The 22,102-nt window shown below is 54.0% G+C and overlaps 1 protein-coding gene across 4 annotated transcripts in view; it reads left to right on the top strand.

Annotated features, from left to right (window-relative positions):
• Nucleotides 1-22,102, top strand: part of Pak4 (p21 (RAC1) activated kinase 4) — a 38,361-nt gene that overhangs the window by 11,339 nt on the left and 4,920 nt on the right. The window contains exons 2-6 of one of the 4 annotated variants that reach the window (XM_029547599.1): nt 15,041-15,183; nt 15,492-15,610; nt 17,118-17,381; nt 20,097-20,555; nt 20,729-21,172. In XM_029547599.1, the coding sequence (XP_029403459.1) occupies nt 17,178-17,381; nt 20,097-20,555; nt 20,729-21,172 (1,107 nt within the window). In that variant the 5' untranslated portion in view covers nt 15,041-15,183; nt 15,492-15,610; nt 17,118-17,177. Of the gene's footprint in view, nt 1-9,986; nt 10,057-15,040; nt 15,184-15,491; nt 15,668-17,117; nt 17,382-20,096; nt 20,556-20,728; nt 21,173-22,102 lie in introns of those variants that run through there. The other 3 variants (XM_029547605.1, XM_029547595.1, XM_021200399.2) reach the window with 3 other exon arrangements.

The raw sequence follows: 22,102 nt of genomic DNA, 5'->3' as shown, positions 1-22,102 counted from the left end.
TAGCTGCTATTTGTGGTCCTGATCCTTTTAAACAAACCCTGAGCGTTGTGTACTTTAGCCAGGGAGTTTTCAGATTTGTCTCTTGACATGAATCCCATAATAGCCTCACACTTCCCAACTGAGGTCCAGTTGTCATTCTGTCCAGTTGTCATTCTGTCCAGTTTGGTCCAGACTAGGTCCAAGGCCTCTTGAGCCGCCTTCCATCTCTATACTTGCTCTCGTGCTCTCTCTCTCTCTCTCTCTCTCTCTCTCTCTCTCTCTCTCTCTCTCTCTCTCTCTCTCTCGTGTGTGTGTGTGGTGTGTGTGTATACATATGCACAATTATGAAGTTGTAGCTGTGAGTGAACATCTGGATTTAATAATTTAATGACTTGATGTTTGCACAACTGTCAAGTTAACTTTGAGGATAAAAATTTTAAAGGGAAATAAAAAGAAAAGAAAAGAAAAGAAAAGAAAACCATGGTGATGTATACCTGCGTTTCCAGCACCTCCAGAAAGTCCCAGCCCAGGCTGGGAGGGTAGGGAGACTGACTGTCTTATAAACAGACAGACACTGTTGAGCAACAGAACAGAAGAGCAGTGAGGTGCACCGCATCCTCTGCACAACGGAGCCTTCACTCCCTCTCCTCCATACCTTGTATGATAATAGCATGGGGCTCACACGTCTTATGGCTGGCCTCACTGCTGTCCCATGTCTCCAGCATGGGCACAGAAGAGCCACCAGGGGCTGCCACTGCCCTCAGGACAGTTTATTTTATCTAAAATAATTTCTTCTACCCTGTGGAACTAGCTACAGTGGGTCTGGACAGGGATGCCTCGAACCAGGATGTTCTGTGTCACAGGAGTAGAACCTGGGAGCGCCTAAGTGTATGGTGAGGTATTTGTGGCCTGGGCTCTGAGAGCTCTAGGGCTCTGTCTCTAAGCTTTTGTCCCCAGTGCAGCAGGATGTGAGGGGCCTGCTGTGTTTAAGGAAGAGGCAGGGTATAGGCAGGAATGGGCTAGAGGCAGAGGGACTGAGCCAACACAGCACATATGCAGAAAGTCGAGTGCTCAGCTTAGTCTACAATGCAAAGTCTAACCCTATACAAAGTGTGGAGACTTTTGGGTTCCCTTTAGTGCCTGTGTGTCAAGCAAACATCCCATGTACCACCCAGAACAGGGAGAAGTGCTGGCAGCTGCCAAAAATCGTTCCTTTCCAGAAGTAAGTTCATAGTAGAGCTAGCTCACACTCTCAGCCTCCCCTCCTTCCCTTTCACTGCCCAAAGGAGAACAGAGACCCAGGCACCTGCTACACTAGGTCCCCTGCCCAGCTAAAAGCTGGGCCCCAGGGACCACCCTTGTGGTTGCTGCAGCACTCCACATCTTTCCCTAGGTGGGAATGGCATGAGATTGGCATCTCCTGGCCACAGCTTGCTCTCTGGTTTTTTGCTCTTGAGAGCTCTCCAGCCAGTGAAGGAAATGCCAGCAGAAGTGCTCTTCAGCCTGGCCCGGCTCTGGGCTCATCCTGCCCAGGCCCCATCCACCTGCCTCTCCACCCAGCTCAGCACATGAGAACTTGGGAGATCCCTGGTTCTCCCACGGATGGGGATCAGTTGCAGTCCTATGCTCTGTAAAGGGGCTGTGATGTCTCCTGGAGGGACCATGGGCCAGCAGGAAGTCTCTCTTTTCTGACCCTGTGCCACCCTGGTTCCCCTACAGGGAAGCCACTGTAGTGATTACTCCCAAGGTCCAGGTCAGAAGCTCTGCTACTGGATTAGTAGTACGGAGGCGAGTGCAAACCCTGCCCCCACCTCTGTGAGCCTCACTTTACCATTTTAGAATCTGTGTACAGGCTAGTTCATCACAGTGAGGCACTCAAGAGCTGGCACCTTAGTGTCCTCAGTGACAGCCGTGGGAGTTACATCTCTGCTTGGTATCCTAAACACCCGACAGAAGCAGCTGAGGGAAGGAGAGATCTGTCTGGGCTCCAGCTTGATTGAGCATACAGTTAATCATGGCAGGGAAGGCATGGGGCAGAAGAGTAAGACAGCTGGTCATATGATGTCTGCCTTCAGGAAGCAGAGAATGGTGAGTGCTGGCACTCTTTCTCAGAGGGTGCAGGGGGACGGGTGGTGTTAGATCCTCTGGAGTCATAAATGTTTGTGGGCCATGAGAGCTGGGAACAGAACTCATGCCCTCTGGAAGAGCAGCAAGCTCTCTTAACCATGAGCTGTGTCTCCAGCCTGTCCCCTTCTTTTCACACTGCAGCCCGTGGACTGGTGCTGCACATCTGGGGGGCTCTTTCCCCACCCGGCTACCAGTGTGTAAGCACCCTCGTAGACACACCCAGAGGTAGGTTTCTGTCTGCTTTTATCCAGAGCTTGGCAGCTACGAAGGTATTGTCCTTACTGCCTTTCACTCACTGTCCCTTCAGGCTGGGTGAGGCTGAGGGCCAGCACTAGTGAGAACCCCTGCTCTAGATGGCCCGCAGAGTGAGGGCTGCCACGGTGACGCCCATCTGTGAAACCAGAAGTGGCTGCCTGGAGGGGGAAATCTGTAGGCTGAGGCCTGGAATAGGAACTGGTTTGTGGAAGAAGAAATGGAGAGAAGAGTACGTTCCAGGCTAAAAGATCTGAGCGTGGTCATGGGCGCGGTCCTTGCACTCCACTTCTGCAAGTCAGGAGTTTGAAGCCAGCCTGGACCACCTAATGAGGCTTTATATCAAAACAAAACAAAGGCTAAAAGATGGGAGCAGGTCTGTCATTTAAAGAAGTTACTAATGTTCTTAAGTAACTTACATTTTGAGGTACTTGTAGGTTCATACTGCAATTGTAAGGCATTATGAGCCAGATCTGTCACAGTCTTCCTTCTTCTTCCCTCAGTTGGACAGCTTACAGAGTCACCCAGGTCCCTGTCAGGATGTGGACTTTGATCTGATGAAGGCTGAACATTCCATCACAAGAGTCCCTCCCCTCTGAGGCCTGTTCCAGCCACACCCCTTCCCACCCTTAACCTTTTCCCAGTTTTATAATCCTTTCATTTTAGGAATCCTTCCACAGAGAACTTTCTGGAATTGTCTTCATCCATTCAGCCTAGTTCTTGGGAGATGCTTGAAGATGGTTGTGCATGTTGGGACCCCTGCCCCCCACTGTTGCTGGGTGGCACTCATGGATTCCCCCAGGGTGTCGCACCATCCACCCATGGACAACATCTGCTTCTTTCTAGTTTTTTAGCTATTACAAGGAAAGCCTCCGTGAACGTTCCCAGAGTGGTTTGTGTATGGAGTATAAATTTTCGTTTTTCTGGGACAAATACCCCAATGTGTAATTGCTCGGTGGTGTGACAGCTATAGGTTTTAAGGAGGATGCAGACTGCTTTTCAGAGTGACTGCGCCATTTCCCCCTGCCATCAGCAGGGCAGCACAAGCAGGGCGCTGCTTCTCAGCAGGCTCGCCAGCACTTGTGCTGTCACTATTTTTTATTTTAACTCTTGTGGTAAATGTGTAGCGCTGTCTCACATTCGTTTTAACGCATGTCTCTCTGGCTAATGGCTAATGCTGTTGAACATTCGGTGTGCTTATCTGCCATCTGTGGATCTGCTTCGGTGACAAGTCTTCTGGCTTCTGCTCACTTTATTGAACTGTTTGCTTTTTTACTGTTCAGTTTTGTGAGTGCTTTATCTTAGGCACCAGACCTTTGTCAGATATGTGGCTCTAAATGTCTCTCGGTCTGTTGCTTGCCTTTCTTTTCCTCCCTCAGTACTAGGGATTGAACCTCGGGCCTCTTGGGTGTGCTAGGCAAGCTATCTACCACAGAGCCACATCTCTGGTTGTGGCTTGTCTCTTTACCCTTTCCCATGAACTTTTGCAGAAAAAAGGTCTTCTTTAAACAAAACAAAACTTTATTTTTAAGTACTTTATATATTTGTATGTGTCCTGGTGTTTTGCCACACATGTATGTGTGCATGTATGTATATGCACATGTACGTGCCTAGTGCCTGCAATGTCTAAAAGAGGGCATAGGATTCATTCCCTGGGACTGGAATTCAGATACTTGTGAGCCCCTAGTAGGTACTAGGAACTGAACTTGGATCTTCTGGTAGAGCAGCTTGTGCTCTTAATGCAGAAAGTCTCAAATTTTGGTGAGGTCCCTACATTCACTCCTCTTTTGTGCCCTGTGCCTTCGGTGTGCAGTCTGAGAACCGTGAGCTGAGCTCTGCAGGGTTTCTTCATGTGTGAGTTCTGGAGATGGACTCATGGCTCTCCCTGAGGTTGCTGAGCAGGTACCCCTGGGCCTCTTACTGTTTACCAATCGTGAGTTGCCCTGACGGCTGTGAACTCAGTCTATAATCCAGGCAAGCCTTCAATTTAGAATCTTCCTGCCTCCACCTTGGTTTTGTTTTCTGGATATTTTCGGGGCATGATCCTTTGTGAGTTGTGTGCAGTATGGTTTCTGTCAGGTTCCTTTCTGTGTGTTTAGAGGAAGCCAGTTGCTCCAGCACCTTTTATGGAAGATGGTGCCTTCAGTTGATTTTCCCAGTTACCACAGTCTACCATCACCTCATGCTTACCAAGATATCCTTTCCCAAACGAACAGAAGAATCGGCATGCTGGCTCAGGCCTGCAGTCCTGGCTCTCAGAAGGAAGAGGCAGGGGGATCTTTGCCCAGCTGGCCTGGGCTGTGAAGCCCTGGTGGGGTGTGGGTACTCAGGGGAGTACTGCGGGGGCTGGGCAGGTAGAAGACATGGGCCTTTGCTCATCCCAGGCAGCCACCTGAAAGGAGACACAACTTGCCCTCCTTATAGGTTAACCACAGAACATGGACTGTGCACAGGACCTGTCACTTCCCTCCCAGGTGCACATTAAAGAAGTGAAAGCAGGCCAGATGTTTTGCACGCATCCATAGTCCCAGCACTCTGGAGGCAGAGGCAGGTGGATCTCTGTGAGTTCAAGGCCAGCCTGGTCTACATAGGAGTTCCAGGACAGCCAGAGCTGTTTAGAGGAAAGGAAAACAACAACAAACAAACAAAAAACCCCAAAGACAAAACAAAGGCAAAAAACTGGGAGCAGGGACTGGAGCAATATTTGTACATCCAGTTCTGTGCAGTGTTCTTCACAGCAGCCAGAAAGTGGAGACACCCCTGCAGCCCCCCATGAATGGCACCATAATGGCGTATTAGTCAGCCATAGAAAGGATGAAGCCTTGGTAGATGCTATTGTGTGGCAGGACCTTAAAAGCTTTGCACTTAGTAGAAAAAAGCCAGGCCTAAGGAAGGGTGATTGTGTGATCCCACCTGTGTGCAGGGCCTAGAATAGCACAGAGGGACGGAAGGTAGAAGAGGTTATGGGATGGGTGTGGTGAGGGGACATAAGGAGTGAGGCCATTTTGCTGGCTAAAGGCTAGGGTAAAGAAAGTGCTGAAGGTTCTACAACACTCCAAGTATATAAAGACATTGGGTTGTTCACTTCTAAGTGAAAATGATAAATATTGTGTGTCTTTTACCACAGTGGGAAAAGTGTTTCTTAAGTATCTCGTTGATTTTCTGAGACTCATACATGTCCCTGGCAAAACGAGAACTCACTGAGCTCACCGTGACGTCCCTTGTTTTGCCTCCTGGATGCTTTACAAGCATTCACCACCATACAGGGCGTAAAGTCCACTGGGGCTGGAGAGGAGGCTCAGAGGTTAAGAGCTCTGGCTGCTGTTGCAGAGAGCCTGGGTTTGGGTGCTCACCCAGCTCACAACTGTCGGTAACTGCAGTCCCAGGGGATCATGCCCTCTTCTGACTTCTGTGGGCACTGTGCACACACATGGCCACAGGCACACATATAGGCACACACTTATGCATACGATGAAAATAAATCCCTAAAATATGAAAACAATCAAGTTATGTTGGTGGGAGTCTATTTCTGGGTTCTCTGTGTACCTCCACTGATCTGTGCTCCTCACTGTGACAGCCCCACTGTCTCTGTCTCTCTAAGTGTGTGGCAGGCTTTAATGTCAAGTGGAAAGGTGCCTCCCACTTTTTTGTTTCCCCCACGGGACTTAGCCTGACAGTTCTGGAACTTTTCCAAGATCCTTGCACCTCCCTTGCCCTCATCCCCAGGATCTTACTTACCACTCTGTGTGTGTGTCTGTGTGCACTCGTGTATGTGCATTCCTGTGGAGGCCAGAGGTTGATTCCCTCAGGTACTTTCCACACCATTGAGGCTGGATCTCACTGAATCTGTACCTCACCAATTAGGCTAGACCCACTGGCTAGTGAGCTTCAAGTGTCAGCTTGTCCACACCTTCCCAGTGCTGGGATTACGGACACATGCTACTATGCAAAGCTTTTCACATAGGTGCGAACAACTAAACTCCCTGGGTCTTCATACTTTACCAGCTGAGCCATCTTCCTAATGTTGCTTTTCTTAGTAGATGAAATGTTGGCTGTCCCCATTCATAGCCCTATCCTGGCTACCATCCTCACCTCTCTATTCTGACCGCTTTTCTGCACACCCATTCTGGTCTACTGGATCCTGCCTTCCCCCAAGCAAAGTTACCACCTTAAGTGCATGCCTGTCCCAGGCAGCGTGCCACAGCTCCTCACAGGCTGCCTCCACTACTTTGTCCTCCCCTCAGGCCCTGTCCTTGCTGCCCCTCCACCTAGCCTGTCAGCTGAAATTCCAAGTCTCATTTGTGTGATGCCTGATCAGGAGGCCCATAGGGGATCTGGTGGACACATGGTGACCTCTTGCTGAGGACCGAGTGCAGGGAAGGAAGTTGCATGTGGCTACAGCAGGTGACTGCGACTGGGTAAGAGTGGGTGGAAATGGGCGCAGATGTGGGCATGGCCTGGGGCTCCTGGTGGGGAGATGGCTGTAGCTGTGAGGCCCCAGCTACAGAAACAGAAAGGGACACAGTCAGATTAGCTTCACAAAGGTCTCCTGACCCAGCAGAAAAGCAGCAAAGGTATTGAATAGACACTCAGTGGAAGAGAACAGTCTTTCTACCAGCTTCTGTAAGCATGAGATGCTCAGTGGGTAGAAGTAGAAAATGCAGATGAAAACCAGGCTGGGCTGAGCAGTGAGCGAGGCAGACCTCTCCTGTGCTGCAGAGAGCAGAGATGGACGGGCCCACTGATGCTGCAGGTGAGGGATGGTAGCCCTAGGCTTGCCGAGGGGCTGGGAGCCGCGCAGTCCTGGTGCTTTGCCCACAGCCATGCTGGCAGCACCTGCAAGATGCCTGCTGTGCCCTGTTAGCATCTCTGCACTACCACCACCCTGGCCCCATGGAGCTGGCCCAGGTCACCACAGCATTTAAGAGGGCCACCTAAGGGGAGGACCAGCAGTCTGCAAAATGAGGCATGGTGAGAATTGTAAGAAGTACATCTAAACGTGCATACATAGGCTTTTCCTATAACTCCGTGACTTGCTGTTAGGATGCGTGCTGAAACTTACCTCACACTAGTATTACAGCAGCACCATTACTATAAAGGAAACCGCTTTCTTGCCCCCCACCCCACCCCCAGGGGAAGAGACGAATGGTGTCACCCTTTCTCTGCACTCTCAAAGCTCCTGTCCTTCTCCTGTCCTGGACTTGTGGCCCTGTGTGCTAGGAAAGCCGAGCCATGTGCAGCCCCGCCCCTCACTGGGGTCTAAGCAAGGGCTCCACTGTTAGGCTGCATCCACTTGCATTGTCATTGGGTTGAAACAAGGTCTTGCTGTGTAGCCCTGGCTGGCTTGGCATTTGCTTATATCCTAGAGAGACCTCACATGGCAATCCTGCTGCCTCAGCCAACAGAGCGATCCACCACATCTGGCTACTTTCTTGTTTGATATTGAGATAGGGTCTCACCTAGTTGCCCAGGACCATCTTGAATTCCCTGTAGCCCACTAGACCTTGACCTTGTGGTGATCACCAGGCCTTGACCTTGCGGTGATCCTCCTGACTCTTGGGACCATCATCCTTTGCTTTTCTTCTTTGTTTTGCCACCTTTGGCAAAGTCTCAGAGCTGACTCCTCTCCAGACATTTGTGCTGTATCACGATAGGTCCTCAGTCCTGTTATCGAGGACTCCCAGCAGGTCAGCCATCAGCCCCCAAGCTGTCCTTGTAGGGACCCAGGAGGGCACAGTGGAGGTCCTGGTTTCCGGGTCTGGTGAACCTTAGCTCATGGGCTAGCATCTTGCTTGTGTTGTACCTACAAGTACTTACCAAGTCCTCAGTATGTTTCCACCTGACTGCTGCTGCTGACGGCCTCCGTCCTCCCTCCCAAGTGCCGGGTGGCAGGGCATGCTTCGAAGTAGGACAAGGTGCTGTGTATGTCACATGCTGCATTTTGTAGGGTTCTTTAAAGTGTGCAGGTGTGTTCACAGAACTCATGGGTCTCTCCAAAGGAAATATGCAAGGGCAGTGGGGTGGGCATATCCTGCCTCTATTTACCTTTTGGTACCTTTTGGCATTGGTACCATGTGACTGTAACTAGAAACACAGGCAGAGATGAAAAGGACAGAGACAGACAAGCTCCTGTGTGACAAGCCATGGTTAGTGAGTCACACACTCAGCACTCCTCCTCTGGGACCTGTTTCCTGGAGCTGACCAGAGCTGGTCAGGCTGCATCACCTCCCCCACCAGAGCTCAAACCTGCTGGTCTGGTTTGGGGAGGTGGCCCTATCTGGCTTGTCTCTGGGTGATTGCTTCCTAGGTACCCTGCCCCCACAGGGAGGTGGTAACCAGAGACCTGGGAATGTGGGGTCTCCCAGGCCCTGTTCTGTGGTGGGGAGGGGGTGAGGCTAGAGCGACACAAGTGACACTGTCTACTTGGTGGTTGTCCCCACTATCTTTATTGGGACCACAAGCCTGTCATGAGTCCTGTGCTCATTGGACCAGAACCTTCTAGGCCCCCTCTCAGACAGGGCTATTTTTGGTCAGATTACCTACCACTGAGTCCTCATGTATGCTAGGAGCTAGGTAGATTCGGGAGCTACAGACAGTAGGAGACAAGAGATCATAGCGGCCTGGGCCAGGGCTAGGCCCAGAAGCCACGTGTGGACAGCCTGGGCTGGTAGGAAATGCTTCCTGAGCAGGTTCAGGAGGCAGGCTCTGGTTGGACCCTCACTCGCTTTTGGTCCCAGAAAGACACAGTCTGAGAGGCTGCCCGGACAGATCCTTTCTCCTGAGCACAGGGGTCCTCTGCTCCGGGGCAGCAGCCCGCTGGGCTTTTCAGAACAGGTCAGGGGCAGAGGGCGGGAAGATGGCCCTCCCAGAGCGGCTCGTCCAGGGTGGAAGCTCTGAGCAACACTGCCTCATTCAAAGCAGCTAGTGAAGGGCACAGGCGTCGGGGGAATCCTTAGGCCAGTCACACCACCTCTCTGGCTGCTCTGTTGTAAAAGAGGCCTGCAAACGTGGCTGTCCTGTGCTGGGCACGGCTCCTTCGTGAGCTGCTCACCACAGGGAGGTTAGTGTGGCGTGTATTGGTCCCAGCTCTACGCCATCCTCCCTCCCATCAACCGTATCTCCACTTTCCACTCCCCTGCTTGTACCACTTGCTATAATCCAAGCTCAGGGGAGAAAGGGGATGGGGTCCACACCCCAGCTCAGATTTCCCACCTAGCCCACCCTGAGGTCTCCAGAGACACTACCTTATACCCAGATCCAACCCACTGGCCCAGAAGCCACCCTCTGGTGTGCCATCTAACTAAGCCTGGTTTCCTGGGCCTCTCTCTGTTATCCACTGTGTGTGTAGAGGGGGAGTTAGTAAGATGGGTGTGCCTGTTGTAGTGGAGGCAAGGCCTGCTGAGCCCAGGCTGTGGCCGGGGTCCTTGCCAACCCTCCTCTCTGGCACAGCTATGGGCCTACTGGCTCTAGCCCCACCTTCCACCTCCCTGCTTCCCGCCCTCTGTGGGTGGGAACCCCAGCTCCAGCTGAGCTGTTACCACGGCTAGGCTGTGTCCCCACCACTGATAGCCTAGGGTGCACAGCCAGCTGATCAGTCTCGGGGTGTCCTGAAGCCTGTTCCTGCCCTCTGCACTGGGAGGTCTGGCTACCAGTTGCCCTTGGAGAGGTAGCCCAGGAAGTCAGCAGAGGATGGTGGAGGTAAGCAGGCTGCCTGTGGACCTCTAGGAGAGGGCGGGACTGGCCACTGGAGCCAGCATGAATCTGTGGGATGGGCCACACCTTTCTTGAATCCAGGGGTGGAGTAACTCTTGTTCCCATGTGTGAGGTTGCAGGCTCTGGGGAATTGGTGTCTGAGCACAAGCCACTGTGCCAACATCTTCCTGACGACCCTTGAGTAGACTGGTGTTGGGTGTTAGGAGCTCAGTGCTTGCTAAGTGCATGGGCCTGTGGTTGTGAGGGTCTCAGGTCTAACCTTGTAGCTTGGCTTGTAGTCCTCAGTATATCTTTCAGCAGGTCTGGCAGTTATAAGATACAATGATGTATGTGCATGCAACCGACCCCTTGTGCCTGCAGAGATGCTGGGACCTGTTACGTATCACAGCTCTTGTAGTATGACTGTAGGTATCTTTAGGGAGTGCTCCCACTGCCTCTTTGGGGTGAGGAGGCATCATATTTCATAGGTGGGTTGTTCAAGGGTCCCCAGCCCTTCCACTTGCTGAGCCTGACCGTACAAGCTATATCCATGAATTCTCTCTGGTGCCTCCCAAGCCTCCTCCACCAGGCTATGCTGAGACCTGTGTTTGAGGGGCAGGAGCTCAGCTCTGAGCTTACCCCACCATGCTGTACAGTAAGCACTGGCCCAGCCACCGCCTCCTGGCTCACGCCCCCATGACAGCTGTCACATGCTCAGGCTGCTGTAATATAGAGAGTAGGGGACTGATTTCCAGCTAGTCATGGTAACTGCATGTATCTTGAGATCCATCTTGTACACCCATCTGTCTGTGGGCTTGTTTGGGCTACTGTTGCAGGGTCTGTGATATGACAGTGTACGTTGTACTAATAGTTATCACTGGCTGCATGGCATGTGCGGAGGTGTGTGAGGTGCCGAGTGCTGTGTGGCACGGCAGGGCTGTGGACAGGAGCCTCCGTTTACCTGTCCTTCCTGCAGGGACTCAGGGGACTCTTAGGTTTTCTGTGGCAGCCATCGCATCCTGGGCACTAACTAGGCACTATGGGGACAAGCCCAGGATGCCTGCGCCTGGCCTGATCGGAGGCAGTAGCTGCCTGGCAGCTTCTCATTCAGCCTTCCTCTGCGGTTCACTCTTCCTGCCCACGATGCATACAGCTGGGGATACAATGTTCCCCATCCTAACCCTGGGCAAAGTGTCGTACTGGAGGGGACTGTGACCAGGGTCGTCACTGGTGTGCATATTCAGCCTCTCTTTGCTGCAGCAGCAGCAGCAGGGATAGAAACAGCAGCAGCTGCGTGAGCCCCATGGCAGACCCGGTTCTATATGCCTGACTCATGTCTTAAATATTCCCAGCAGGTAGGGACTGTCACAGTCTGTGGCTTGCGGACAGAACACTGAGGTCCAGAGAGGTTCAAGATGACTTGTCCACGACGTGTGGCTGGAATGGCTGAGCCAGCACCTGGGTCTGGACAGTCTGCTCATAGGCCCACAGAGCACCTTGTACTGAGCAGCCAAGAGAGACAGGCCCTGTGCAGATGGGGCTGTCCTTCTAGCAGGAAGATGTCCATAGAAGATCACCCAAACAGGATGAGAAGAATAATTGTGACAGACCTTCAAAGAAACGCTGTCCCGGCAGCTTAAGGAAGGAGGGCAGGATAAGGTGGTAAAGGCTGTGAGGTTGGGGAGTTTCTGGGCCCATCCTGTGCATGGCCTACTGGGGGGAGACAGCGCTGCCTCTGGCCAGGCTAAAGAGAGCACAGTGGTAATGGCTCCCCACGTGTCTCAAACACCCCAACACCAGGGCACAGTCTCCGAGTCATCACTTTGTGGGGCTGTCCCTGTTGCAGGGATTCATTGCCAGGGCTTGGGCTCTTACTGTGGACAGAAGAAGCTGTCCTCAGGTTTCCCTCCAGGGCATGGCTTAGCTAGGTGTGCCTCCCTGTAGTGTGAGGACCTGTGGCAGCTCTCAGTGAGATGCCCTTGGTCCTGGTTAAGACACACCAAGCTTCTTGACTGGATTCCTAGGTGTCTCAGGTAATGTCCAGGCAGCTTGGGACAGAGGCTCTGGGGACAGAGGCTCTGCTTTGCCCCGTCTCCTTCCCTGTGTGTCATGGTCCAGACTCATCACTGACAAGATTAGTACACATCTCCCCAGATATTCACTGAGTGTCTTTGTGTGTCAGACCCTGCTCAAGGTGCTAGGGGTGGGGCGCTCAGAGGAAGGGGCCTATAGTCAACAGGAATATGGTGCCAGGAGTGACAAGGGTCACAGGAAGTAGAAAGTTGTGCACCAAATTTTGTTAGGTATCAGGGTAGCCTCTCTTGAGGGTGGGTGGGTTGGTTGGTTGGTTTTTCGAGACGGGTTCTCTGTGTTGCCCTGGCTGTCCTAGAATTCACTTTGTAGACCAGGCTGCCCTTAAACTCCAGGCTGGAGTTCCACCTGGCTCTACCTCCTGAGTGCTAGGATTTAAAGGTGTGCGCCATTGTCTGGCTGCCTCTCAAGGCACTAAGACGTGAATGTAAAGAAGTAAGCCGAGGTTCTGAGCAGAAGGCTTTGTAGGTACAAAGCTGGGACAGGTGTTATGTCCCAGTTTGGATGTCAGCTAGACGCTGGGGGTGGGGGGAGAGCAGGAGTGTGAGATGTGCAGGTCTCTAGCAGGTAGGACTGGGTGATGTCCATTGGAGTCACACCTTTAACACTCCCTCCCCATGGCAGCTTCTCTGCTCTTAGGGGTCTGGTCATTGTCAACAGTTGTCTCTGACTCCCCTTAAGTCCTTCCTATGAAATGGAGGCCTTGGCTGGAGCAAGGGCCACTGAGAAGTAGTACAGTGGTGAGGTGTTACGAGACCTTTGTGGGACAGAGTGGGTGTCCCTGAACAGTGATTTCACTTTTGTAGGCCTCAGTTTCCTGGTTTGGGAAACAGGAAGGAAGAGGTGTCCCCAGCCACCGAGTTCGGTTTGTGGGACCCATGGTAGTGTCAGCCTGTCCAAAGCTGTCAGCCTGCAACACTGGTGGCTTCCACAGCAGGCATGTGCCAGGTACACACACTGGTCTACCATGGGTCACCCCTTTACCTCCACCAACAAGATTCCCCAACACTGGTCCAGAGTAGCCCCTACTCTGAGGACTCTGGGAGCCAGGGGCTTGTGTTGGTGACTTCCCAGGGCCACTGGCTCCTTGATGGTGAGCATGTCAGTTCTAGACCCCCAGGAAGCACCTGTGGTGGGGGGCAGGCTTTCGGACTCTTTTCTGGGGCCAGCTGTCTCACCAGAGACCCTGGGAGGAGTTCCAGGAAACCCATTTTCCAGGAGACTAGGGCAGGCTGGAGGAGGAGGTGAAGTCCAGCCCCGGAGAAGTGGCAGCCCAGGAGAGGACAGGCAGGGTCTGGGCCTGGCAGGTAGCAGCAGCACAGGGGCCCAGACTGCTGCATGCGGTGCAGGCAGGTAGGGGGCCAGCCTGCTGTGCTCACCTTCCTGCGACAAAGCCTGCAACCTCTGACTGGCTGAGTGCCTGGACAACGGAGTCTGTTTCCACACCAGAAAACTGGGATAAGGCGCCTCCATTGTAGGGCTGTGCGTGTGGCACGGGGCTGAGCACCATTGGCTGGATCTGTGCCAGAAGCAGGGGCCACAGGCCCTGGGAGAAGTGGCCTACTCTCATGTCTGCTCTGGCTTTGCCCATGGCAAGTGAGGGACCTTACTTAGGGCATGGAGCTCACAGTGGCTCTCTGCTGGGTCAGGAACAAAGGTCGAGAGATACTGGGGGCAGTGCTTCTCAGAGAGGTGGCACACAGTAGGTGCACATTCCTGCTGGCTACTGTTGTCATGTGACTAGCATTGAGGATTACTGCCTAAGCTTCAGTAAGAGTTGGCTCTGAGCCAGACCCTCAGTACCTTGCTTGTTTTCTCTGTGACTCCTTATAAAAGCTGCTGGAAGCAGCTACTGTCGTCACCCTCCCAACAAGAGGAAACTGAGGCATAAGAGCGGAGTCTTTCCCCAGGGTCACTCATTGAGCTTCCTGGCATGAGCTGTGGGCTGAGTCTTCACAGATATAGAAATCAGGGCATGTAGTGCTAGCTAACTGTCAGCTGGGGTTTGAGGCCTGGGCTGCAGGGCTCTGAAATTCTGAGCTGGCCTGGGAGACCCATCCCAGCCACGAGATGCCTAAAAGGGCCTGGGTGGGGCCTACACCAGGTCATTATAAACACAACCAGTTCCTCTGTTTGTCCTTCCCTCCATATGCTGCCCAGAGGAAAGGGGTGGCCCAGGCAAATATCCGGAGGTGTGCCCTTCCTCCCCTTCTCCTTCAGGGTCACAAGTGGCCGCAGTATGCAAGGTGGCTTGGGGATTATTGGGGGGGGGGGAGCATGGGAAGGCACTGCTGAAAGCTCCCCCACCTTTTCCATTCTGACCGCTTCCCTACACTTAGTGAGCGGTCACATGCTCAACCACCCCCTATTCTGCCAAATCTGGGAGCTGCTTTGGGGCTCCCTGGGTGTGGAAGGTGGGAACTGAGAGTAGAGCCAAGAGTTCAGGGTAGATGGCAAGCTAGACACGGAGGACAGGAAGCTGCAGGTCGCAGCACAGGCTCCACGCTGCACCAGGCAGCACGAGGTGTGGCACTGTTGGAGTTGTAGAGACGGGCGTAGTGCCAGGGAGGGCTGGGTAGCCCTGGTGCAGAGGTCAGGGTGCTGGGAAAGGCTGGAAGGAAGGCTGCATACTGCGGTGCTGCTTCTGAAGCAGAGAAGGCTGGAAGCCAGAGGTGCCCATTCTGCCGCAGCTGTCCCAACCCTCAGCCACAACCCCTGGACTTGGATCAAGCAAAGAAACTAGACCAGCTGGGAAAGCCCTGTCCAGGCTGGGGCTGGCCACCTGCTGGCCCCTTGGGACCAGTTGAGACAGGTTGGCTGCTGCGTCTCCACCTGCCTCTCACTTGGCTTGGCTGCCAAACCGGTTTCCCTGGCTGGCTGCCCATTAATGTCCTTGTAGGCTGAGCCAGTGACTCCCAAGAAAGAGAGCCATGCCTGGAGAAGAGGAGACCTGGCTGGGCCCCCCTGGACACTTGTCTGTAGCCACTTCCCCAGCAGAGTCTCACTGGGGCTGGAGGCTGTGTCTGCCCACCACCCTGCCAGGTACTGGAGAGCCAGGTGGGACAAAGATGAAAGTCCTCTGACACCCTTTGGTCCTTTGGGCCTCCACTCCTGAGGCCTCCTATAAGAAGCCTCCCCTTAGCACACTTGCCATCCTTCTGTGGCTAGGTAGCACTTTGTGGGACCCAGTCCCTACCAGTGTACACTGTCACTCCCTAGGGACCATCTGCCCCAGGTAGACCCTAGTGGGTCACAGGCTGTCTGGGTTGTTATCGTGTCCGACTATCAGCCCGAGTACAGTGGGTGTTAGTGATTGAATGACTGATGGATCTTTTCTTCCTGTCTTACAGATGAGTAACTCAAAGCCTGAGGAGGAGACGTCACCCACGCAAGGGTGCTTCTAGCCCAGCCAACTTCAGACCAGGGCTGTCCGACTCCAGGCTCTTCCCACAGGGCCTGTCTCTCCAGTGTAAGGGGCCGTTCGGAGGCAGGGAGGGGCTCAGTCACTTCATCACCCAGGACTCAGGTAGTGAGAGGCAGGAAAAGGGTCGTCGGGAGGCTGCCTAGTGTCCCTCATTGCTTGAGCCTCTGTGGGGTGCCACCATCATCCTGTCCTTCAGCTGGGATGCACCCCAGGGCCTCCCGCCTCCTCGGCAGTGCTCTGCTGCTGAGCTGCAGCCCCAGACCTTTTCATCATTTTATTTTGAGACAATTTCACCACGTTGTCCAGAATAGCCTGAATCCACTCTATCCAGGGACAGCTTTGAGCTTGCCATCCTCCTGCCTCCTGAGTAGCTGGGATTGGGGCTACTGAGTCTGTGTTCCCGGCTCGTCTTTGATTCTTTGTTGTTGTTGTAACTGTTGTTATTTATTTATTTATTTAGAGACAGGGTTTCTCTGTGTGGCCCTGGCTGCCCTGGAACTCACTTTGTAGACCAGGCTGGCCTCAAACTCAGAAATCCGCCTGCCTCTGCCTCCCAAGTGCTGGGATTAAAGGCGTGTGCCACCATGCCCGGCTTGTTATTTATTTTTAATTTACTTTTTAAAAACTGGTTATTAGTCTTTAAAGTTTATGTGTATGGGTGTTTTTGCCTGCATGTATGTCTGTGCACCACATGTGTTGCTAATGTCCTTGAAGGTCAGAGGGTGTCATATCCCCTAGAAGTGGAGTAATGTCCAGTTGTGAGCTCCCGTGTGGGAACTGACCCCAGGTCCCCTAGAAGAGCAGCCAGTGCTCTTATCTGCTGGGCTTTACTCTCCAGCTCCCCACTCCCTTTTTGAGACAGGCTCTAACTAGCCTAGAACTCACTTATGTAGACCAGGCTGGCCTTGAACACACAGAAATCCATGTGGCTCTGCCCTCGAGTATTGGGACTAAATTGGTATGTACCCATGCCTGGCTCACCCTTGAATTCCTGACTGGCCTTTACTGGGTGGTATATAGTGCCCAGCTGAAGACCCAGGCCCTGGAGACAGGAGAGTGTCCCCGTGTGGAGAGAGGTGGGGACTCTTCACTGGTGCCCAGTGGTGGGACCAGGGAGACTGATGGGCCGGTGTGGGAGACAAGAGGCACACAGGAACAGCAGCAGGTTCCCCGTAGGTGAGGCCATCTGAAGGTGAAGTGATGGCCAGCAGGCTGTGTGCTTAGGAAGGGGAACTGGAGGAGGGGGGTGGAGGAAGCCCCTGGGATAATAGGCAAGGGGAACCACCTGTGCAAAGGCCCTGCAATATGAAAGCTGGTGTGAAGGTGATAGGCCACAAGGAGCTGTGGCTCTGAAGAGGAGACAGCTGAGCCTAGTTGTTCAAGAGGAACCCACAAAAGTAGCTGCTCAGAGGGCCCAGGAAGAGTCTGCTGCCCCCTGCTGGTATATGAGAGATCTGCTGAACCAACCAGGGCAGAAGCAAAGAACTGGGAAGGTTTGAGTGACAGATGACCTGCCTCTGATCCCACCTCCCTTGGTGCTTCCTTCCTGCAGGTGCCTGTAAGAACTCAAGCCACCCCACTGTTCACACACTCTGTGCTTAGCCCTGGAGCCATGTTTGGAAAGAAGAAGAAGCGGGTGGAGATCTCGGCCCCATCCAACTTCGAGCACCGCGTCCACACAGGCTTCGATCAACATGAGCAGAAGTTCACAGGGCTGCCCCGCCAGTGGCAGAGCCTGATTGAGGAATCAGCACGCAGACCCAAGCCCCTGATCGACCCTGCCTGCATCACATCAATCCAGCCTGGAGCCCCCAAGGTAGCCATCACCACACCACTTTAGCCCACAGCCCATGCTGCCTGAGAGGCCCAGCCCTTCAGTTGCTCCTGGCCTCTTTGCAGAACCCCCCAACTCTGTAGCTTAGTGCCAGCCTTCCACCCACCAGTACAATCCTGGAAGGTCATGCTGACCTCTGACCTCCACTCCTGCCCCAATACCACAACACTACACACTCAACCTTGGTCTTCCAGTGCTTCATGGCATGGGAGACAGCATAGGAGTGCTCTCAGACAACATCAGGGCTTGGCTCAGGGATGCCTAAGCTGCATTCCAAGGTCCAGGAGCAGCTGAGGCAGATGGCAACAGGGCAGCAGCCATTCAGTCTTATCATCCTGAGCAAATTGTCCATTGGAGTGAGACTTGAGGTTTAGATCTAAGATCCTCACACTTCCCCCGCCCCCACGCATAATGTGAGAACTGTGGTCTCACTGCCTAGGCAGAAACTACAGCCATGCAGTCTGGACTCACGCCATGGGTGGTAGGACCCAGAGGAATGCAGCCAGACGTGTCCCCACTCGGTGGAGTTGGGTGCGCCTGTGGTCAGCAGGCTGGGTGCCTGGCCCTGCAGCTGATTCATCCTCTCCCAGTGACCAGCCAGGGCCTGGCAGGAGAGAGGCAGCGTCATGGGGGCGCCCACAGCCACTGTGCTTGGGTTGAGGCTGGGCTTTTTCTGGTTATTTCTGTGACCCTGTGGGGTCATGTGAGAGCCTTGACTTCTCTCCATTGTCTAGAAAGCCCCTCTTGTCATCTGAATCTGTATGGGCTTTTCATGCTGCAGGCCATACAGAAGCCAGTAGCAACTGGTTATGAAGTAGGCCCCACCACAGTCCCCAGAGAGCCCACCCTAAACACTCCCATGACCCAATGAGCTTTATGGTCATTTCTCACACATTGTGTATCCCCAAAATTTCACCGCTGCTCTGTGCACCCTTGTATTTCCACACCTTTCCACAGTCCTGCTGGGGGAAGGACACTTGTCCTAATTCCTGTGCAGGCAAGCTTCCTGACCATTGACTCGGGTTCTAATAGCAAAGCCTGGCAGGTATCCCCTGAAGAAAAAAAGAAAGAAAAACGGGGAACATGCCTGCTCCTAGGTGTGGTGGAGGAGAAGGGTTATTGTGGATATGAGGGAGAGCATAGCAGAGGCAGAGATATCTGGGAGAGTCCAGAGTGGACCTGACCCTGAGCCAGGTGAGGAGAGGGGGGAGGGAAGAGCCAGGAGGGTAAGAGGTAGCAGAGCCAGCTCAGCCCAAAGGCTGGATTATATAGGGAAAGGCAGCTGGGGGAAGGCGGTCCAGGGGGAGCAGCGGATGCCAGAAAGAAAGACCTGGAACATGTAGGGACTGAGGGATGCTGGGAGATGCTAGAGGCCTAGTCTGCTTTCATATGTTAAATAGGCACCTCAGTCATTTGTCCTGGGTTTGAAACCTAACATCCATCTTGACTTCCTGGACAAGGCCAGGCTTTCAGGCAGACAACCAGGGCCCACAAGAGGCTGGGACCACAGCATGCCTTTAGGAGCCTTGTGGACTCCAGGTAGTTCCCGGGAGCTCAGTATAAACTCAGCCTCAGAGACTATCAAGGTCCCCTCTTTGCCTGCCACCTGAAGGCAGTGGTGGGACAACTCCCCACCTCTCTTTGTCACTTTCCCCCTCCCTCCCTTCCTTTTTTTTGCAAAGTACCTTCTTGGTGTGGACTCCAAGACTTAGGTAGGCTGTGAATGGTAGAACAAGTGCTCAGCCCCTGGGAAGTTCACAGGAGTAAAGCAGCACGCTGGACGCAAAGTCGTGGCAGCTGCCCCAAGCCTAGAACCCTGGTTCTCAACCTGTGGGTCATGTCCCACAAAGCAGGTACTTACATTACAATTCATAACGGTAACAGATCACAACAGTGAAATACTTTTGTGTTTGGGGGTCACCACGGCATGAGGAATGGTCGCAGCATTAGAAAGGTTGAGAACCACTGTTCTAGAAGAAAAAAAGGAGAGACCCAGAGACTTGTGGCTGGCATTTAAACTAGGGTTAGCAAGTCCTCAGGGGGATGTTTTGATCAGAGACCTCTGGGGGGGGGGGGGACAGCCGTGGAGACATTTGGGAGATGTAGGTTGTGGGCGGGGCAAAGAGCTGACGACACACATCTGGTGTATTGGAGGAACAGCCTGATGTGCCCAGCGCTCAGGGTATGGAGGAGCCAAGAAGACCACATGTCAGTGGGGCGGGTAATGCAGGGCAGGGAGAGTGGAGACGTGGTGGTTCGGACGTGTTCCAGTTGACGCTTGCCACACAGCTCCCAAGCCTCCTAGCTTTAGGCTGTGGGCTTTCTATTCTGAGCCGCATCCTCTGCCCTAGGGGATCGGAGCTGCGTGGTTTGAGGGTTAACGATGCTGGCAGCCTGCAGGGGAGGAAGTGCTGAGCCAAGAGGCCTGTAATTTGCAGCTCTTGGGGGCTGATTACAGGCTGGGTTCTTCTCCCTCACCCTAGTCCACAGGGCAGAGCTTGCTGCCAGGCTGGGAGCCAAGGAAAGTCAAGAGGCACTTGTTGGGGGAGCACCCAGAGAGGATGGTGGGCAGGACAGCAGCTCCTGGGGCACCCCACCCCATCATCACCAAGCCATCACTTCACCTGTCTCTGTATTGTATTGTCTTTCCTGTGTCCCCTCCTTCCGGGCCCTGCTCTGCTGTCGCCTGGACCCCAGACCATCGTGCGGGGCAGCAAAGGTGCCAAGGATGGGGCTCTCACTCTCCTGCTTGACGAATTTGAGAACATGTCGGTGACGCGCTCCAACTCCCTGCGCAGAGAGAGTCCACCACCACCTGCCCGTGCCCACCAGGAGAATGGAATGCTGGAGGAGCGGGCAGCCCCAGCCAGAATGGCCCCCGACAAAGCTGGAGGCAGAGCCCGGGCCACAGGCCACAGTGAGGCAGGCAGTGGCAGTGGTGACAGACGGCGGGCGGGGCCAGAGAAGAGGCCCAAATCTTCGAGGGAGGGTCCAGGAGGGCCCCAGGAGGCCCCCCGTGATAAGCGCCCCCTCTCTGGACCTGATGTCAGCACTCCTCAACCTGGCAGTCTGACCAGCGGGACAAAACTAGCAGCTGGCAGGCCCTTTAACACGTACCCACGTGCTGACACGGACCACCCACCCCGTGGTGCCCAGGTAATCCATCCCCCACTTTAGCGCCTCAGTATCCACTCCATTGCTTCCCTGCTTCCCTTCCCCACCTTTGCCCCTGTTCCAGTCCATAGCGCATTTCTCATCCTGACCACCGGTTATCCGGATGGAGAGAGTTAATGCAGACTCCACTCACAGCGCCTCTTTTTCTGTTTCAGGGGGAGCCACACACCATGGCCCCGAATGGGCCATCAGCTACAGGCCTGGCCGCTCCTCAGTCTTCCTCCTCCTCCTCCCGGCCTCCCACCCGAGCCCGTGGTGCTCCCAGCCCAGGAGTGCTGGGTCCCCATGCCTCTGAGCCCCAGTTGGCCCCCCCAGCACGTGCCCTTGCTGCCCCTGCTGTACCCCCTGCCTCTGGGCCCCCTGGGCCTCGCTCACCACAGCGGGAGCCCCAACGAGTGTCCCATGAGCAGTTCCGGGCTGCCCTGCAGCTGGTGGTGGACCCAGGGGACCCTCGTTCCTATCTAGACAACTTCATCAAGATTGGTGAGGGCTCAACAGGTATTGTGTGCATAGCCACTGTGCGTAGCTCAGGCAAACTGGTGGCCGTCAAGAAGATGGACTTGCGCAAGCAGCAGAGACGCGAGCTGCTCTTCAATGAGGTGGGTGCTCTGCCCTCCTCTCCTCACAGCTGCCCCAGCCTAAGACCCCCGCCTGCGCCTGTCATGCCAAGTGCCCAGGACTGTTGCAACTAGTCCTGAGCCTTGCTCTCCTCCAGACCCCTTCTCCTTCAGGGTCCCTGTCTCTGGGATGCTGTCATACCTCACGCGAGACCACAGCCCAGTAGCCCCTTCCTCTAGTCCCTCTTCTCTGAAGCCTCTTTCTCCCACCCTTGGGCTCCAGCTTTTCTGTCAGGCCTCCGCTGGGCACTCCATGTACCACACCCGAGAGGAGGAGTCCTTTGCAGCCTAGATAGACCCTCCTAGTGTCTCCCAGGTCCTGGCTCAGCCAGCTCAGAACCAGGCTTGGACTTGAACTTGGTTCGACCCAGTCCCTTGCTCTGGGTGTCAGCCTTGGCATTCATCACAAAGGCAGTTCTGAAGTGTGTGGGTGTGACAGGTACCTCCTACCCCTGCTACAGGAGTCCCCTGAGGTCCACTCTGCTTGCCTGTCTCTCCTAACACTTCCTGCCCTCACCTGGCCCACAGCCCAGGGCTCCATCCACACCAAGAAGTCCTCACGCTCAGCCTGCTCTCGTCCTGTAGGCAGGGTTCCCGCCACATCTCCTAGACCTTTCTTTCCCTTGTCAGTTAGTCCTCCGTCTGGAGTGCTCCACTAAGGTGCACCGCATGCATGTGTACACACACACGCACACACACAGCTTTTATCTTTCCTTCATATCACACACGCACGTGCACACACACACATGTGCGCACACACATTTTTTTTAAAGATTTATTTATTTATTATATGTAAGTACACTGTAGCTGTCTTCAGACAGTCCAGAAGAGGGCGTCAGATCTTGTTACGGATGGTTGTGAGCCACCATGTGGTTGCTGGGATTTGAACTCCGGACCTTTGGAAGAGCAGTC

The sequence above is a fragment of the Mus pahari genome, chromosome 1 (assembly GCF_900095145.1).
Source record: "Mus pahari chromosome 1, PAHARI_EIJ_v1.1, whole genome shotgun sequence".
In the NCBI taxonomy this organism is placed as follows: Eukaryota; Metazoa; Chordata; class Mammalia; order Rodentia; family Muridae; genus Mus; species Mus pahari.
The sequence above is the reverse complement of the archived record's forward strand: the minus strand, read 5'-3'. Positions and strand labels throughout refer to the sequence as shown.